Source organism: Hyla sarda, chromosome 6, assembly GCF_029499605.1.
Source record: "Hyla sarda isolate aHylSar1 chromosome 6, aHylSar1.hap1, whole genome shotgun sequence".
Lineage (NCBI taxonomy): Eukaryota > Metazoa > Chordata > Amphibia > Anura > Hylidae > Hyla > Hyla sarda.
Window position 1 is genome coordinate 246,792,803 of NC_079194.1, and position 14,559 is coordinate 246,807,361.

The following is a 14,559-nucleotide window of genomic DNA, read 5'->3' on the forward strand; positions in this document are numbered from 1 at the left end:
TTTCACTAAAATGCAGGTGTTACCCTACATTTTTCATTTTCACAAGGGAGAATAGGAAAAAAGCCCCACAAAATGTGTAGCCCCATTTCTTCTGAGTAAGAACATACCCCATATGTGGATGTAAAGTGCTCTGCGGGCAAACTACAATGCTCAGAAGAGAAGCAGCTCCGTTGGGCTTTTGGAGATAGAATGTGTCTGAAATTGAAGGCCTTGTGTGTTTACAAAGCCCCCATAGTGCCAGAATAGTGGACCCCCCCCACATGTGACCACATTTTGGAAACTAAACCCCTCACATAATGTTAAAAGGGGTACAGTGAGCATTTACACCCCACAGGTGTCAGACAGATTTTTGCAACAGTGGTCTGTGAAAATGAAAATTTTTAATTTGCACAGCTCACTTTTCCAAAGATCTGTCAAATGCCAGTGGGGTGTAAATGCTCACTGCACTCCTTATTAAATTCTGTGAGGGGGGTAGTTTCCAAAATGGGGTCATATGTGAGGGGGTCCACTCTTCTGGCACCACCGGGACTTTGAAAAACGCACATGGTCCCCGACTTCTAATTCAACGAAATTCTCTCACCGAAAGCTAAATGGTGCTCCTTCTCTTCTGAGCATTGTAGTTTGCCCGCAGAGCACTTTACATCCACATATGGGATATTTCCATACTCAGAAGAAATGGGGTTACAAATTTTGAGAGGCTTTTTCTCCAATTACCCCTTTTCTCCAATTACCCCTTTTTCTCCAATTACCCCTGAAAATGAAAAATTTGTGCTAACACCGGCATTTTTGTGAAAAAAATCCAAGTTTTTCATTTTCACGTCCAACTTTAATGAAAAGTCGTCAAACACCTGTGGGGTGATAAAGCTCACTGGACCCCTTGTTACGTTCCTTGAGGGGTGTAGTTTCCAAAATAGTATGCCATGTATTATTTTTTATTTTTTTTTGCTGTTCTGGCACCATAGGGGCTTCCTAAATGTAACATGTCAGAAAAACTCACTCTTCAAAATCCCATGCGGCAATACCACATATGTTTATTCAAACTTTCATAGGGAATGGGTTAAATCACGTTTATTAACTTTTATTTTTTTATCTGGTATCTCCACATGTTTAAATGTCCGATCTATTAACCCCTTCCCGCAGAATGCCATATGTATATGGCGGGTGACGCAATACCTTCACGCTTTCCGCCCTATATATATATATATATATATATATATATATATATATATATATATATATATATATATATATAAAAGTTCAGAATTCACCGCACAAGCAGGTCATAGGATCAATAAAAGCTGGTTTTCTTTATTCCCAAAATAAAGTGCAATAGCCTTTATCAAGCTATTGTCTATTGTCTATATAGTCTATTCAGGAAGGATCGGAAAAAACAGAAAGGGGGAGGAGTTTGTCTTTATGTGAAATCGAGTCTGAAGGCCGCACTGCGGGAGGATATATGGGAGGGAAATGATAATGTGGAGTCATTATGTGTAGAAATATATGGAGATAAAAAAAAAAAAAATTCTGGTATGGGTTTGCTTTAAGCCACCAAACATGATGGAAGAGGCAGAAGATCAACTACTGAGGCAAATAAACAAGGCAGTAAATCAAAATGAGGTGATAATATTGGGGGACTTTAACTATCCTGATATAAACTGGGAGACTGTGACCTGTGAATCTCATAAAGGAAACAGGTTTCTGACTATAGCTAAAGACAATTATCTATCCCAAATGGTACAGGGCCCCACCAGAGGGGGCACCCTACTAGACTTAATATTAACCAACAGATCTGATAGAGTAACTGATGTGCAAGTAAAATGACACCTAGGAAATAGTGATCATAATATAATACATTTTAACTTGTTCTTCAATAAGGGAATCTCTCGAGGGGCCACAAAAACAATGAACTTTAGGAAAGCAAAGTTCGATCAACTCAGAGAAGCCCTTAGCAATATAAAATGGGATAGTGTGCTCAAAAATAACAATACTGACACTAAATGGGAGACTTTTAGGAATATCTTAAATTCTCACTGTAAGATGTATATACCCTATAGGAATAAAAGGGTCAAAAATAAAAGAAATTCAATATGGATGAATAAAAATGTTAAGCGGGCAATAAATGACAAAAATATTTAAACTTCTGAAACAGGATGGCAGTGAACAAGCATTAAAAAGCTATAGAGAAAAAGTTAAAATATGTAAAATACAGATAAAAGCTGCAAAAATAGAGACAGAAAGACTCATTGCCAAAGAGAGTAAAACTAACCCCCAAATGTTCTTTAACTATATAAATAGCAAAAATGTCAAAAATGAAAGTGTAGGCCCTTTAAAAAATGATGAGGAAGAAATTATAGACGGGGATCAGGAAAAAGCAAATATACTAAACAAATTCTTCTCCACTGTATTCACTGAGGAAAATTAAATGCCAGGTGAAATACAGTGTGATAAGGTAAACTCCCCAGTACAGGTCACCTGTCTAACCCAGGAAGAAGTACAGTGCCGCCTACAAAAAATCTAAATAGACAAATCACCAGGTCCAGATGGCATTCACCCCCGAGTTCTAAACAAATTAAGTAATGTAATAGATAGACCCCTATTTGAAATATTCAAGGACTCTATAGTAACAGGGACTGTTCCCCAGGACTGGCGCATGGCAAATGTGGTGCCAATATTTAAAAAGGGGAAAAAAGGTGACCCTGGGAATTACAGACCTGTTAGTTTAACCTCCGTTGTATGTAAATTGTTTGAGGGTTTTGTAAGAGATGCTATTTTGGAATATATTGATAAAAATAAATGTATGGCACCATATCAGCATTGCTTTATGAGGGATCGGTCCTGTCAAACTAACCTAATCAGCTTTTATGAGGAGGTGAGCTCCAGACTGGACCAGGGGCAATCGCTGAATGTCGTATATCTGGATTTTTCCAAAGCATTTGATACGGTGCCACATAAAAGATTGGTGCATAAAATGATAAGGATTGGGCTGGGGGAGAATGTGTGTAAGTGGGTAAGTAACTGGCTCAGTGATAAGAAACAGAGGGGGGTTATTAATGGTACTTATTCTGATTGGGTGACTGTTACTAGTGGGGTGCCACAGGGGTCAGTCTTGGGTCATGTTCTATTTAATATATTTATTAATGACCTTGTAGAGGGGTTGAATAGTAAAGTAGCAATCTTTGCAGATGATACTAAACTCTGTAAAGTGTGAAACACAATAGAGGACAGTGCACTGTTACAAATGGATCTGGATAGTTTGGGTGTTTGGGCTGAGAAGTGGCAGATGAGGTTCAAAACTGATAAATGTAAGGTAATGCACATGGGGAGGAAAAATCTGGAACGGGGTTATATATTAAATGGTAGCACACTTGGAAAGACTGACGTGGAAAAGGACTTAGGGGTCTTAGTTAATAATAAACTTAGCTGTAGTGAACAGTGTCGGGCAGCTGCTGCCAAGGCAAATAAAATCATGGGGTGCATCAATAGGAACATACATGCCCACGACAAGGAAATAATTCTACCACTGTACAAATCACTAGTCAGACCATACATAGAATACTGTGTACAGTACTGGGCACCAGTGTACAAGAAAGATATAGTGGAGCTGGAGAGTGTTCAAAGACAGGCAACCAGAGTAATACAGGGAATGGGAGGACTACATTACCCAGAAAGATTATCTGAATTAGGGTTATTTAGTTTAGAAAAAAGAAGTCTTAGGGGAGACCTAATAACTATGTATAAATATATCAGGGGACCGAACAGTGATCTCTCCCATGATCTATTCATACCCAGGACTGTATCTATAACAAGGGTGCATCCTCTACCATTAGAGGAAAGAAGGTTTCTACACCACCACTGCTCTTCTTTACTGTAAGAGCAGTGAGACTGTGGAATTCTCTCCCGGAAGTGGTCATGGTGAACTCTGTAGAACAGTTCAAAAGGGGTCTGGATGCATTTTTGGAGAATAATAACATTGATGGTTATGTATACTAGATATTTAGGGACAGCATGTTGATCCATAGATTTAATCTGAGTGCCATATTGGAGTCAGGAAGGAATTTTTACCTCTAGTATAAGGGTTTTTTGCCTTCCCCTGGATCAACTCAGTAGGGACTCATTAGGGATATAGGTTGAACTAGATGGTCTTTTTTCAACCTTATGAACTATGTTACAAACACCCACATAAAAGCGCAAAAAAAAAAACTGCACCCAAAAAAATGATCAGTAATAATTTACTGATCAGCAATCAGGACAATCTGCACACGGGGTATGGTATAGCCACACAATGCAGAACAGTCGTTTGTGGCACAGACCGCAAACGCACCCGAAAAAGTGCGAAAAACAAACCTGCACCGCAAAAAAAAAAAAATTACAGTTACTGTAAAAAGCACTATACTACACCTACACTACACATTGAAATAAAGTGAAAACACTACACATTAACACACATCCCCACCCCCCAGTAAAATATAAATACCCCACAGGCTTTCAATAGAAGAGGCATACGCCATTTGCTTGCCTCCGACACTGAGACTGCCAATGAGGGAGAGGAGAAAGACCCCCACATTTCCTCCTTGTCCCCCTTGTCATCATCAAATGATGATGAGCCCCACAGAAGGCAGCGTAGCAGGGCAATGCCAGTAGAGGTTCCCCTCCACAATTCCTCCTGTCCCCTATACAGTTCCCTCCTGCCTCCCCATATACGTGACCCTGCCGGACAGTTATGAGCCACTGATTTATGGGTTTGCAGTCATAGTGCTGGCATCTTCTGCCAGCGCTCTGCTGTCGGTGGAATGTCCGCACAGAAATTTTCCATGCGGACATTCCATTGTCTGAACATAGACTCAGCTGCCCTTATGCAAATAACTAATTTAGGCCTCAAATTCACATGGCGCTCTTTCACTTCGGAGCCTAATCACATTTCAAGGCAACAGTTTAGGGCCACATATGGGGTACTTCTGTAGTCGGGAGAAAATGTGTTACAAATTTAGGGGGGCTTTTTCTCCTTTTGAAAATGAAAAAAATGGGGCTGCACCAGCATGTTCGTTTAAAAGAATTTTTTTTTAAAAAGATAACTTTTTCCTTTTATTGTTCAATTTCAAAATAAGTAAAGTAATTTCTCCCGAGTATGAAATACCCCATATGTGGGCGGGCTTACAACATGACTCAGGAGTGAGAGAGCACCATGAACATTTGAGGTATAAATTGGGGATTTGCACAGGGGTGGCTGATCGTACCAGAGGTTCTGACATAAACTACATCCCTCAAGGGATGTAAGAAGGGGTGCAGTGAGCATTTACAAGACAGATTTTTAGAACAGTGGTCCGAGAAAATGTTTTATTTTATTTTATTTGAACAGCCCACTGTTCCAAAAATCTGTCAAATGCCTGTGGACATTAGATACTAAACCCCTTGCTACATGAGGGCTGTAGTTTTCAAAAAGGGGTCACATGTGGGGGTGTCCACTGTTCTGACACCATGGGGGCTTTGTAAACTCACATGGCCCCGACTTCAATTCTAGCCTAATTCTCTCTTTAAAAGCCCAATGGCGCTTCTTTTCTTATGAGCCCTGTTGTGTGACGCAGAGCACATATGGGGTATTTTCATACTCAGAAGAAATGAGGTTACAAATTTGGGGTCTTTTTCTCCTTTTAACCCTTGTAAAAAAAAGAAGAAAATGGGGCTACAAGAACATGTTAGTGGAAAAAATGGTGATTTTGAGTTCTCCTCAACTTTGCTGCTATTCCTGTGAAACACCTAAAGGGTTAACAAATTTCTGAATGTCATTTTGAATACTTTGAGGGGTGCAGTTTCTATAATGGGATCATTTCTTACAGAAAGGCCCCTCAAATCCACTTCAAACTGAACTGGCCCCTGAAAAATTCAGATTCAAATTCAAATTTGAAAATTGCTGCTATACTTTGAAACCCTCTAATGTCTTCAAAAAGTAAAAAAATGTAAACTTTACAATGCCAACATAAAGTAGACATATTGTATATGTGAATCAATGTATAATTTATTTGACATGACCATTTTCCTTACAAGCTGAAAGTTTCAGTGTTAGAAAAATGCAAAATTTTCACGAAATTTTTGAATTTTTCACCAAGAAATTATGCAAGTATCGACAAAAACTCACCATTATCTTAAAGTAGTAAATTTCACAAAAAAACTGTCTCAAAATCAAATTCATAAGTAAAGGTAACTCAGAGTTATTAATGCATTAACTGACAGAGGACAGATTTGCAAAAAAAGGCTGTGTCCTTAAAGGGGTACTCCAGCCCTAATACATTTGCTGAATGACCGATTGCGGGGGTCCCCAGCGGTGGGACCCCTGCGATCAGTCATCTTATCCCCTATGCTTTGGATAGGGGATAAGATGTGTTAGGGTCAGACTAGCCTTTTAAGGTCAAAATGGGCTTCATCCTTGGTGCCCCCTCCCACACACTTGCATTAAGGGGGCGGAGCCTGATGTCACGAGGAACGGGGCTGTAACATCACAAACCGTCGGCCCCTGTCTCGTGAGTCATCGTGCACGGAACAAACTTCGACTCTGTGCTGCAGAAGACTAGGGGGCTGCAGGAGAGATTAGACATCTTATCCCCTATCCTTGGAAAGGGAATAAGATGTCTAGGGTGGAGGTGGATCCGCTGAGCACCGCATGGCAGATGTAGAGAGCCGCACCAGGGAGCGGAATCTAAGACGCCGCTGGTCTTTACCAGAGCCCGCCGCGAAGCAGGATGGACTTGCTGCGGCAGGCAACGTCCAGGTCGCTTCCGCTGGTACGACTCGACCACGCGGGCAGCCGAGGTGGTGCTTGGCACCAAGAGGAGTCACCGGGAGGTAGGAAGCGGGCAACCGGTCGGGCTGGTGGTAGGTCGTGGGCTGGTTCAACCTAAGGTCTGAGGCAGGAGACTGGGTGCGTAGTCAGGGACGAAGCAGTAGGTCAAGGGCTGGCGGCAAAGGTACGAAGTCAGGGACGTAGCTAAAGGTCAGGTAACACAGGTAGTCAAAACAGTAGTGGTACGCTTTCTCTAGGGCAATAGCACAAAGATCCGGCAGGGAACAAGGGAAGTGACATGCTTAAATAAGGTGGGACCAACCAGGTGACAAATAGAAAGGGCACTGCCCCTTTAAATCTCACAGAGTGGCGCGCGCGCGCCCTGGGGGAGAGACGCGCGCGCACCAGCACTGCAGGAGGATGCACGGGAGACGCACCGAGAGAAGCCCAAGGACGCGGCTCCCGTGCGAGCGGGGCGAGGAGGCTGCCCAGCGGGAGTGACAGAGGAGGAAGGTAAGTGGCGGGGAGGAGAATGCCGGGGCACGGGCACACAGGAGCGGGGGAGAAGGCGCAGACGGCCCCGCGCAGGGCACCGGGACATGGCGCGGCACACAGTTTCCTTGCCATTGTCAGGACGTCTTGCAAATGGGGTGAAGACTTGATGAACTTCTTGACAACCAGATTCAACACGTGTCCCATGCTGGTTAACACTTCCTTGTCGCAGCGTGCCCACAATGTTCTTCCCATTGTCGGTCACCATGGTTCCCATTTCCAGATTTCGTGGAGTAAGCCATACTCGGATTTCTTCCCAAATGAACTTTAGCAGTTCCTCCCCTGGGTGACTCAGTTCGCCAAGGCAAACCATGTGAAGGACGGCTTGACACCGCTGTGCCCTACACACGTGGTACGATGAAGGTCCACCAAGATTTGGATGTGCAGTGGAGGCCGAGGACACAGGGCAGGAGGAGGAGGCGCACACTGTAAAAGAACCAACTGCCTGGGAGCCCGAGCGTGGAGGAGGAAGTGGTTTGACCTGTCCAAGTTGCTGTTGTGGCTGTGCAGGAACAACATTTACCCAGTGGGCCGTAAAAGACATGTATTGTCCCTGCCCGTAGTTAAAGCTCCACACGTCGGCACTGCCGTGCACTTTTGAACACACACCGTCAGGCTCAAGGACTGGCCCACTTTCTCTTGTACAAACTTATGCAGGGCTGGTACTGCCTTCTTCGCAAAGAAATGACGGCTTGGGACTCTCCACCTCGGCTCGGCACAAGCCATCAATTTCCTGAAAGCTGCAGAGTCCACCAGTTGGAAAGGGAGGGACTGCAACACCAGCAACTTAGACAGGAGCACATTCAACTTCTGCGCCATTGGATGAGTGGGCGCATACTGTTGTCTCTTGAACATGGCTTCGCCGATCGATTGTTGGCGGAATGGCTGACTACGAGCGGAAGAAGCAGGAGCGCCAGATGGAGGGTTTGACACAATGCTCCCTTCAGCTGAGGTGGTGGAGCCTAGGCTGGATGACGGAGGGAGCGGATGGCCACTGGGTGATGCGGCAGGCTGGACCACTACATCGGAGCCATGGTTATCCCAGGCCGCTTTATGGTGGCGAATCATGTGTTGACGCAGGGCCGTGGTGCCGAGATTGGGACCCTGGCCACGATTAACTTTCTGCCGACAAATTTTGCATGTGGATACGCTAAGGTCCTCCGGATTCTTTATGAAGAACAACCACACCGCAGAGTAGCTGATTTTCCCACCCGCAGTCCGCACTATTTGACCGCTATTTGCGCCATCTCCAGGAACCATTGTTCTACTACCTCCCTGAATGGTAGCTTGCTGCGAAGCAGGTGGTCTCCCCCTGGCACGTTTGGCTCCTGAATTTCCACTACTGCCACCACCACGCTGACTGCCAACCATGCTACCGCCTTGCTGACTCATGGGCAAACAGCAAATCTCTTCTCCTGATGATGATGAAGCCCCGGCTTCTGCACCCGGCTCCCAATTGCGATCGGCTTCCTCATCATCAAAAGATGTGTGCACGTCACTGACGTCCTCCTCAGGTTCCACAACAGTGTCTGCTTCAGGACCCTGAACAATTGCAACACCATCTCCCACGTCACTCTCCGCATCACTACTTGGCTGCCTTGCGGAGCAAGCGACGCATGTCTCCACACTTTCTTGGCTGCCCATTAGCTGCTGACTGTCCCCTATTACATTGTCCTCACTAAATAGTGGAGCTGAACCCAAAGCATGAGATACTTCTTTGGGAGAGGGAACAGCATAGGACAAAGGCAATGGGATTACAGGGACTGCTCCCGGGCCATGCCAACTGAGGGTTGTGTCTGAGGAACCCACCGACTCTTGACTGGGGTTGTCAGATGTCGCTTGTGAATATGGGGATGAGTGTGCAAACCAATTGACGAGGAGAGATGGGTCGACGACACGACTGTTGGGTGTTAACGGGAGCTCAGGCCTATTGCTGCGACTCCTGCTGCCACTCGCCCCAAGTCTGCTGCCAACTCTGCCTGACGTATGTAGGCCTCTGCCCCTTCTCTGTGCACGTCCTGGCACTTCCCTGCCTGACATACTTAGTGCGTTTATGAGGGCATTACAATACGCCACACTACTCTTTAAATGGTATATTTCTAGAACAGCAGCAGGTGATTACTTACGGCTGTCCTTTCACAATATGTAGGCCCTAGACAGAATAACAGTTACTAAATAGTACACTCCTTTGTTGTATGTATGCCCTTTGCAATGATGAGCGCACTGGTATGCGTATTTCTACGCAGAAAAAAAGCTTTTTTTTTGTTTAATACACCAGCAGGTGTATACTAATGTGTGGAAACGTGTGTATAACGTGTGGTATAACACTGAATTTAGCACAGAGACAGGATAACAGGTAGTAAATAGTACACTACTTGGTTCTATGTATGCCCTTTGCAATGATGAGCGCACTGTTAAACGTATTTATACGCAGAAAAAAACTCTTTTTTTGTTGTATACACCAGCCGGTGTATTCTAATATGTGGAATAGCACTGAATTTAGCACAGAGACAGAAATACAGGTACTAAATAGTACACTACTTGGTTGTATGTATGCCCTTTGCAATGATGAGCGTATTTATACGCAGAAAAAACTTTTTTGTTTTTGTTTCATACACCAGCAGGTGTATACTGTGTGGAACAGAACTGAATTTAGCACAGAGACAGAAAAACAGGTAGTAAATAGTACACTACTTTGTTGTATGTAGGCCCTTTGCAATGATAAGGGCACTGTTGAGTGTATTTCTACGCAGGAAAAACATTTTTTTTCTTCCATACACCAGCAGGTGTATAACGTGTGGTATAACACTGAATTTAGCACAGAGACAGAAAAAAAGTACCGTATATACTCGAGTATAAGCCGACCCGAGTATAAGCCGAGACCCCTAATTTCAACCCAAAATCCCAGGAAAAGTTATTGATTCGAGTATAAGCCTAGGGTGGGAAATACATCATCCCCCCCTGTCATCATCCAGACCCGTCATTAACATCTTCATCATCATCACCGCCTGTCATCATCCAGACCCTCATCATCATCACCTGTCATCATCCCCTTGTCATCATCCCACACATCCCCCCTTCATCATCCCCTTGTCATCATCCCACACATCCCCCCTTCATCATCCCTTTGTCATCATCCCACACATCCCCCCTTCATCATCCCCTTGTCATCATCCCCACCCCCCTTCATCATCCCCTTGTAATCATCCCACACACCCCCCTTCATCATCCCCCCCCCCTTCATCATCCTCTTGTCATCATCCCACACCCCCCCTTTCATCATCCTCTTCTCATCATCCGCCCTCAGTGGTCTACAACCTGCGGACCTCAAGAGGTTTCAAAACTACAACTCCCAGCAAGTCCGGGCAGCCATCCAGCCCCCTCTCACCCCCTTTAGTTCTGAGTACTCACCTTCGCTCGGCGCTGGTCCGGTCCTGCAGGGCTGTCCGGAGAGGAGGTGGTCCGGTGGGATAGTGGTTCCGGGCTGCTATCTTCACCGGGGGCGCCTCTTCTCCGTGCTTCCGGCCCGGAATAGAGGTGTTGCCTTGACAATGACGCAGAAGTACGTTGGCAATGAACGCACCTCTGCGTCGTTGTCAAGGCAACGTGACTATTCTGAGGCCGGGCCCGAAGCGCTTAGAAGAGGCCTCCCCGGTGAAGATAGCAGCCCGGAACAACTATCCCACCGGACCACCTCCTCTCCGGACAGCCCTGCAGCACCGGACCAGCGCCGAGCAGAGGTGAGTACTGTACAGAACTAAAGGGGGGCGAGAGGGGGCTGGATGATGTCGAAGGCCGCAGTGGTCTTCAACCTGCGGACCTCCAGAGGTTTCAAAACTACAACTCCCAGCAAGCCCGGACAGCCAATGGCTGCCCGGGTTTGCTGGGAGTTGTAGTTTTGAAACCTCTGGAGGTCCGCAGGTTGAAGACCACTGCGGGTGGAGAGTTCACTCGAGTATAAGCCGAGGGGGGTGTTTTCAGCACGAAAAATCGTGCTGAAAAACTCGGCTTATACGGTAGTATATGGTACGCTATTTGCTTGTACGTAGGCCCTTTGCAATGATAAGGGCACTGTTAAGCGTATTTCTACGCAGGAAAAACTTTTTTTTTTCTTTCATACACCGGCAGGTGTATAACGTGTGGTATAACACTGAATTTAGCACAGAGACAGGAAAAAAGGTAGTATATGGTACACTATTTGCTTGTATGTAGGCCCTTTGCAATGATAAGGGCACTGTTAAGCGTATTTCTACGCAGGAAAAACTTCTTTTTTTTTTTTTTTCATACACCAGCAGGTGGTATAACACTGAATTTAGCAGAGACAGAGTAACAGGTGAAAAATGGTAAAAAGGCACTAAAGTCCACACTAATATTTCTGAACAACAGCAGGACCCAACTGGGCAGAACGACAGAATTTTTTTTTTACAGGGATTAAACCCTAAATTGCACTCTGTCACACAATTGTGAGAATCAGATTTGTGGAGCAACAGAAAAAACTCAATTGGGCTGAAAAAAGAGGAGATTAGATGCTCCATACAGGTAAAACAGCTGTGAGATCTATGACGCAGGTGACTGCTATGCAGCACCTCTATGCCTGCTATATGGAGTAAGGAGAATACGAGGTTTTGCTAGAATCGTTCTCAGTCAGAACTGCAGCAACACTGTGCCCTGTGTCTTTCCCTAATGCTGATGTCACCGCTACTCGTAGCGGTCGGATGCTGTATAACGCCGTTGTATGCGATCAGCACACAGACGTGTAGTCACTTCCTTTCCCTATCTCGTGCATAGAAGAAATGACCAGAGGGAAGATGGCCGCTGATTATATAGGGCTGTGACATCACAGGGGTCAGTGAACACTGATAGGCTGCATCTGACATGTGATTCCGGGTCAGCCCGCCTACCTTGATTCCCGCGCCAGCTTCCCGCCCTTCCATGGTGCCTTGCCCCATGTACTGTCATGTGGAGCTGCCATCTTAGGTCTAAAACAGCCTAGAATGCAGGAAAATGGAGTTTAATAAATCGATTTGTGCGATCGAATCACGGCGAAGTTCGTATTCGGTCAGAATCGAATTTTTCCTGAAATTCTAAATGAATTCGGGTTCGTCAGATTCAATTCGCTCATCTCTACTTGTTAACTTGCAGCGAATGATAAGCACTAAGTTCAATTCACTGTCCCCAGAATTTTGTATTTAGTTTTATCTTATTTTACAACCCCTGGTGAAAATTATAAAATCCCCATGTTTAGAGGGAATGTACTTCTAGAGCTGCTGCACCTAACTTTTTAAAATAAACAGCTTGATGTAGAAAATTGTCTTTCCTTAGTCAAATCCAGGCTTCAAAGGATTCAGCCTGTCATATAAGGCAGAGAAGGGGCATCAAATATTTTTTTTTTATTATTTATTATTTTTTTTTTTTAATTGTTGGTGATTTCATTAACATTGAATGACTCCATCATTGTTTCCTACCTAATCTGGTGAAAAAATGTTGTAATAAATATGCCACTAACATATTTATTTAATTAGTATGAGGTGTGATCCATAAAGCCAAAATGTTCAGCTATTACACATTGTTTTGTCATACAAGTCATTTCCATTTGCTAAGAAGTAAAAAAAAAATTGGGTAAAATTCATATAAATGTAATGATTCTATAATTTTTTTTATAGTTTTTATAACAGTTTAATTCCTGCATGCAAACATGAAATCTTCTTTTGTAATGCAGAGTCATATGCTTCGCTGTGGTGCTCCAAGTTAAATTCCAAAGATGAGATTTTTGCTGTGTGTCATCCAGCTGTCAATCCAGCTGTCTTCCATCAGGTAAAGTATCTTGTCACTATCTAGCTATCATATCAATTCTTATACTATTTATAAAAAAATTTACGTGAAGTCATTGAAGGGGAATAAAATAATCCCTTGGCTGTTGGATTTGCCGATTCATTGAGATGTGCACTGCAGTAGCTGCCCCACGTGCCATGCTTTGAAATCTACTATAGCTCCAAGGAAGTGTAGATTCCAGCTACAATATACGCTAGCTCTTAAGTGTATATTGTAGTAAATTTGGCAGTGGCCATGCCCACTTGCTTTGAAGTAGAGTGGCCAGGATCATAGGGCAAAAAGTCGCAAATTTTTGTGCAAACCAGGGGCTTGTGCAGGGGCGGACGGACCGGCCGGTCCATTTGGCCATAGTCCAAAGGCCCTGCCAGATAAAGGGCCCGCTGCAGCTGCTGAGGATTCAGGACACTTGTCCTGGATCCCCAGTCAAACACTACTTTCAGCTGATGTCTTTCTCTATATAAATATCCCTGCGCTGCTCCTGCTCTGCGAATCATTAGCAGAGACAGGCAGCAGCGCAGGGATGAAGAGGACCTGATTTTTCCGTTTGAAGGAATTTGGATGCCCCAAGCAAAATGGACATGGAGGCCCCCCCCCCCTTGATGTTCACGCACGTCACGCTCTAGGGCCAGCATCAGGACGTAGTAACGCCAGCTCTTGAATTCTGGGAGCGCGACGTGAGCGAATGTCGATACGAGGCCCCCACATTAGGTGCAGCATAGTTTCCCCCACATTAGGTGCAGAACAGTTCCCCCCACGTTAGGTGCAGAACAGTTCCCCCCACGTTAAGTGCAGCACAGTTACCCCCACGTTAGGTGCAGAACAGTTCCCCCCGCGTTAGGTGCAGCCGTGTTTCCCCCCACGTTAGGTGCAGCAGAGTCCCCCCCCCACATTAGGTGCAGCAGAGTTCCCCCCACATTAGGTGCGGCAGAGTTCCCCCACATTAGGTGCGGCAGAGTTCCCCCCCCGCATTAGGTGCGGCAGAGTTCTCCCCACATTAGGTGCGGCAGTGTACCCCCCCACATTAGGTAGCCAGAGTTCCCCCCCACATTAGGTGCGGCAGAGTTCCCCCCACATTAGGTAAGCAGTGTTCCCCCCACACTAGGTGCAGCAGTGTTCTCCCCATATTAGGTGCAGCAGAGTTCCCCCCACATTAGGTGCAGTATAGTTCCCCCACATTAGGTGCAGTACATAGTTCCCAACATTAGGTGCAGTATATAGTTCCCCACATTAGGTGCAGTATATAGTTCCCCACATTAAGTGCAATATATAGTCCCCCACATTAGGTGCAGTACATAGTCCCCCACATTAGGTGCAGTATATAGTTCTCCCACATTAGGTGCAGTATATAGTTCTCCCACATTAGGTGCAGTATATATTCCCCCACATTAGGTGCAGTACAG

The 14,559-nt window shown here is 45.0% G+C and overlaps 1 protein-coding gene across 1 annotated transcript in view; it reads left to right on the plus strand.

Moving 5' to 3' along the window:
* The window catches only part of LOC130277496 (mucin-2-like), a 307,722-nt gene that overhangs the window by 104,248 nt on the left and 188,915 nt on the right, over nt 1-14,559 (plus strand). The window contains exon 15 of the mRNA XM_056528171.1: nt 13,047-13,141. Within this exon, the coding sequence (XP_056384146.1) occupies nt 13,047-13,141 (95 nt within the window). The remainder of the gene's footprint in view (nt 1-13,046; nt 13,142-14,559) is intronic.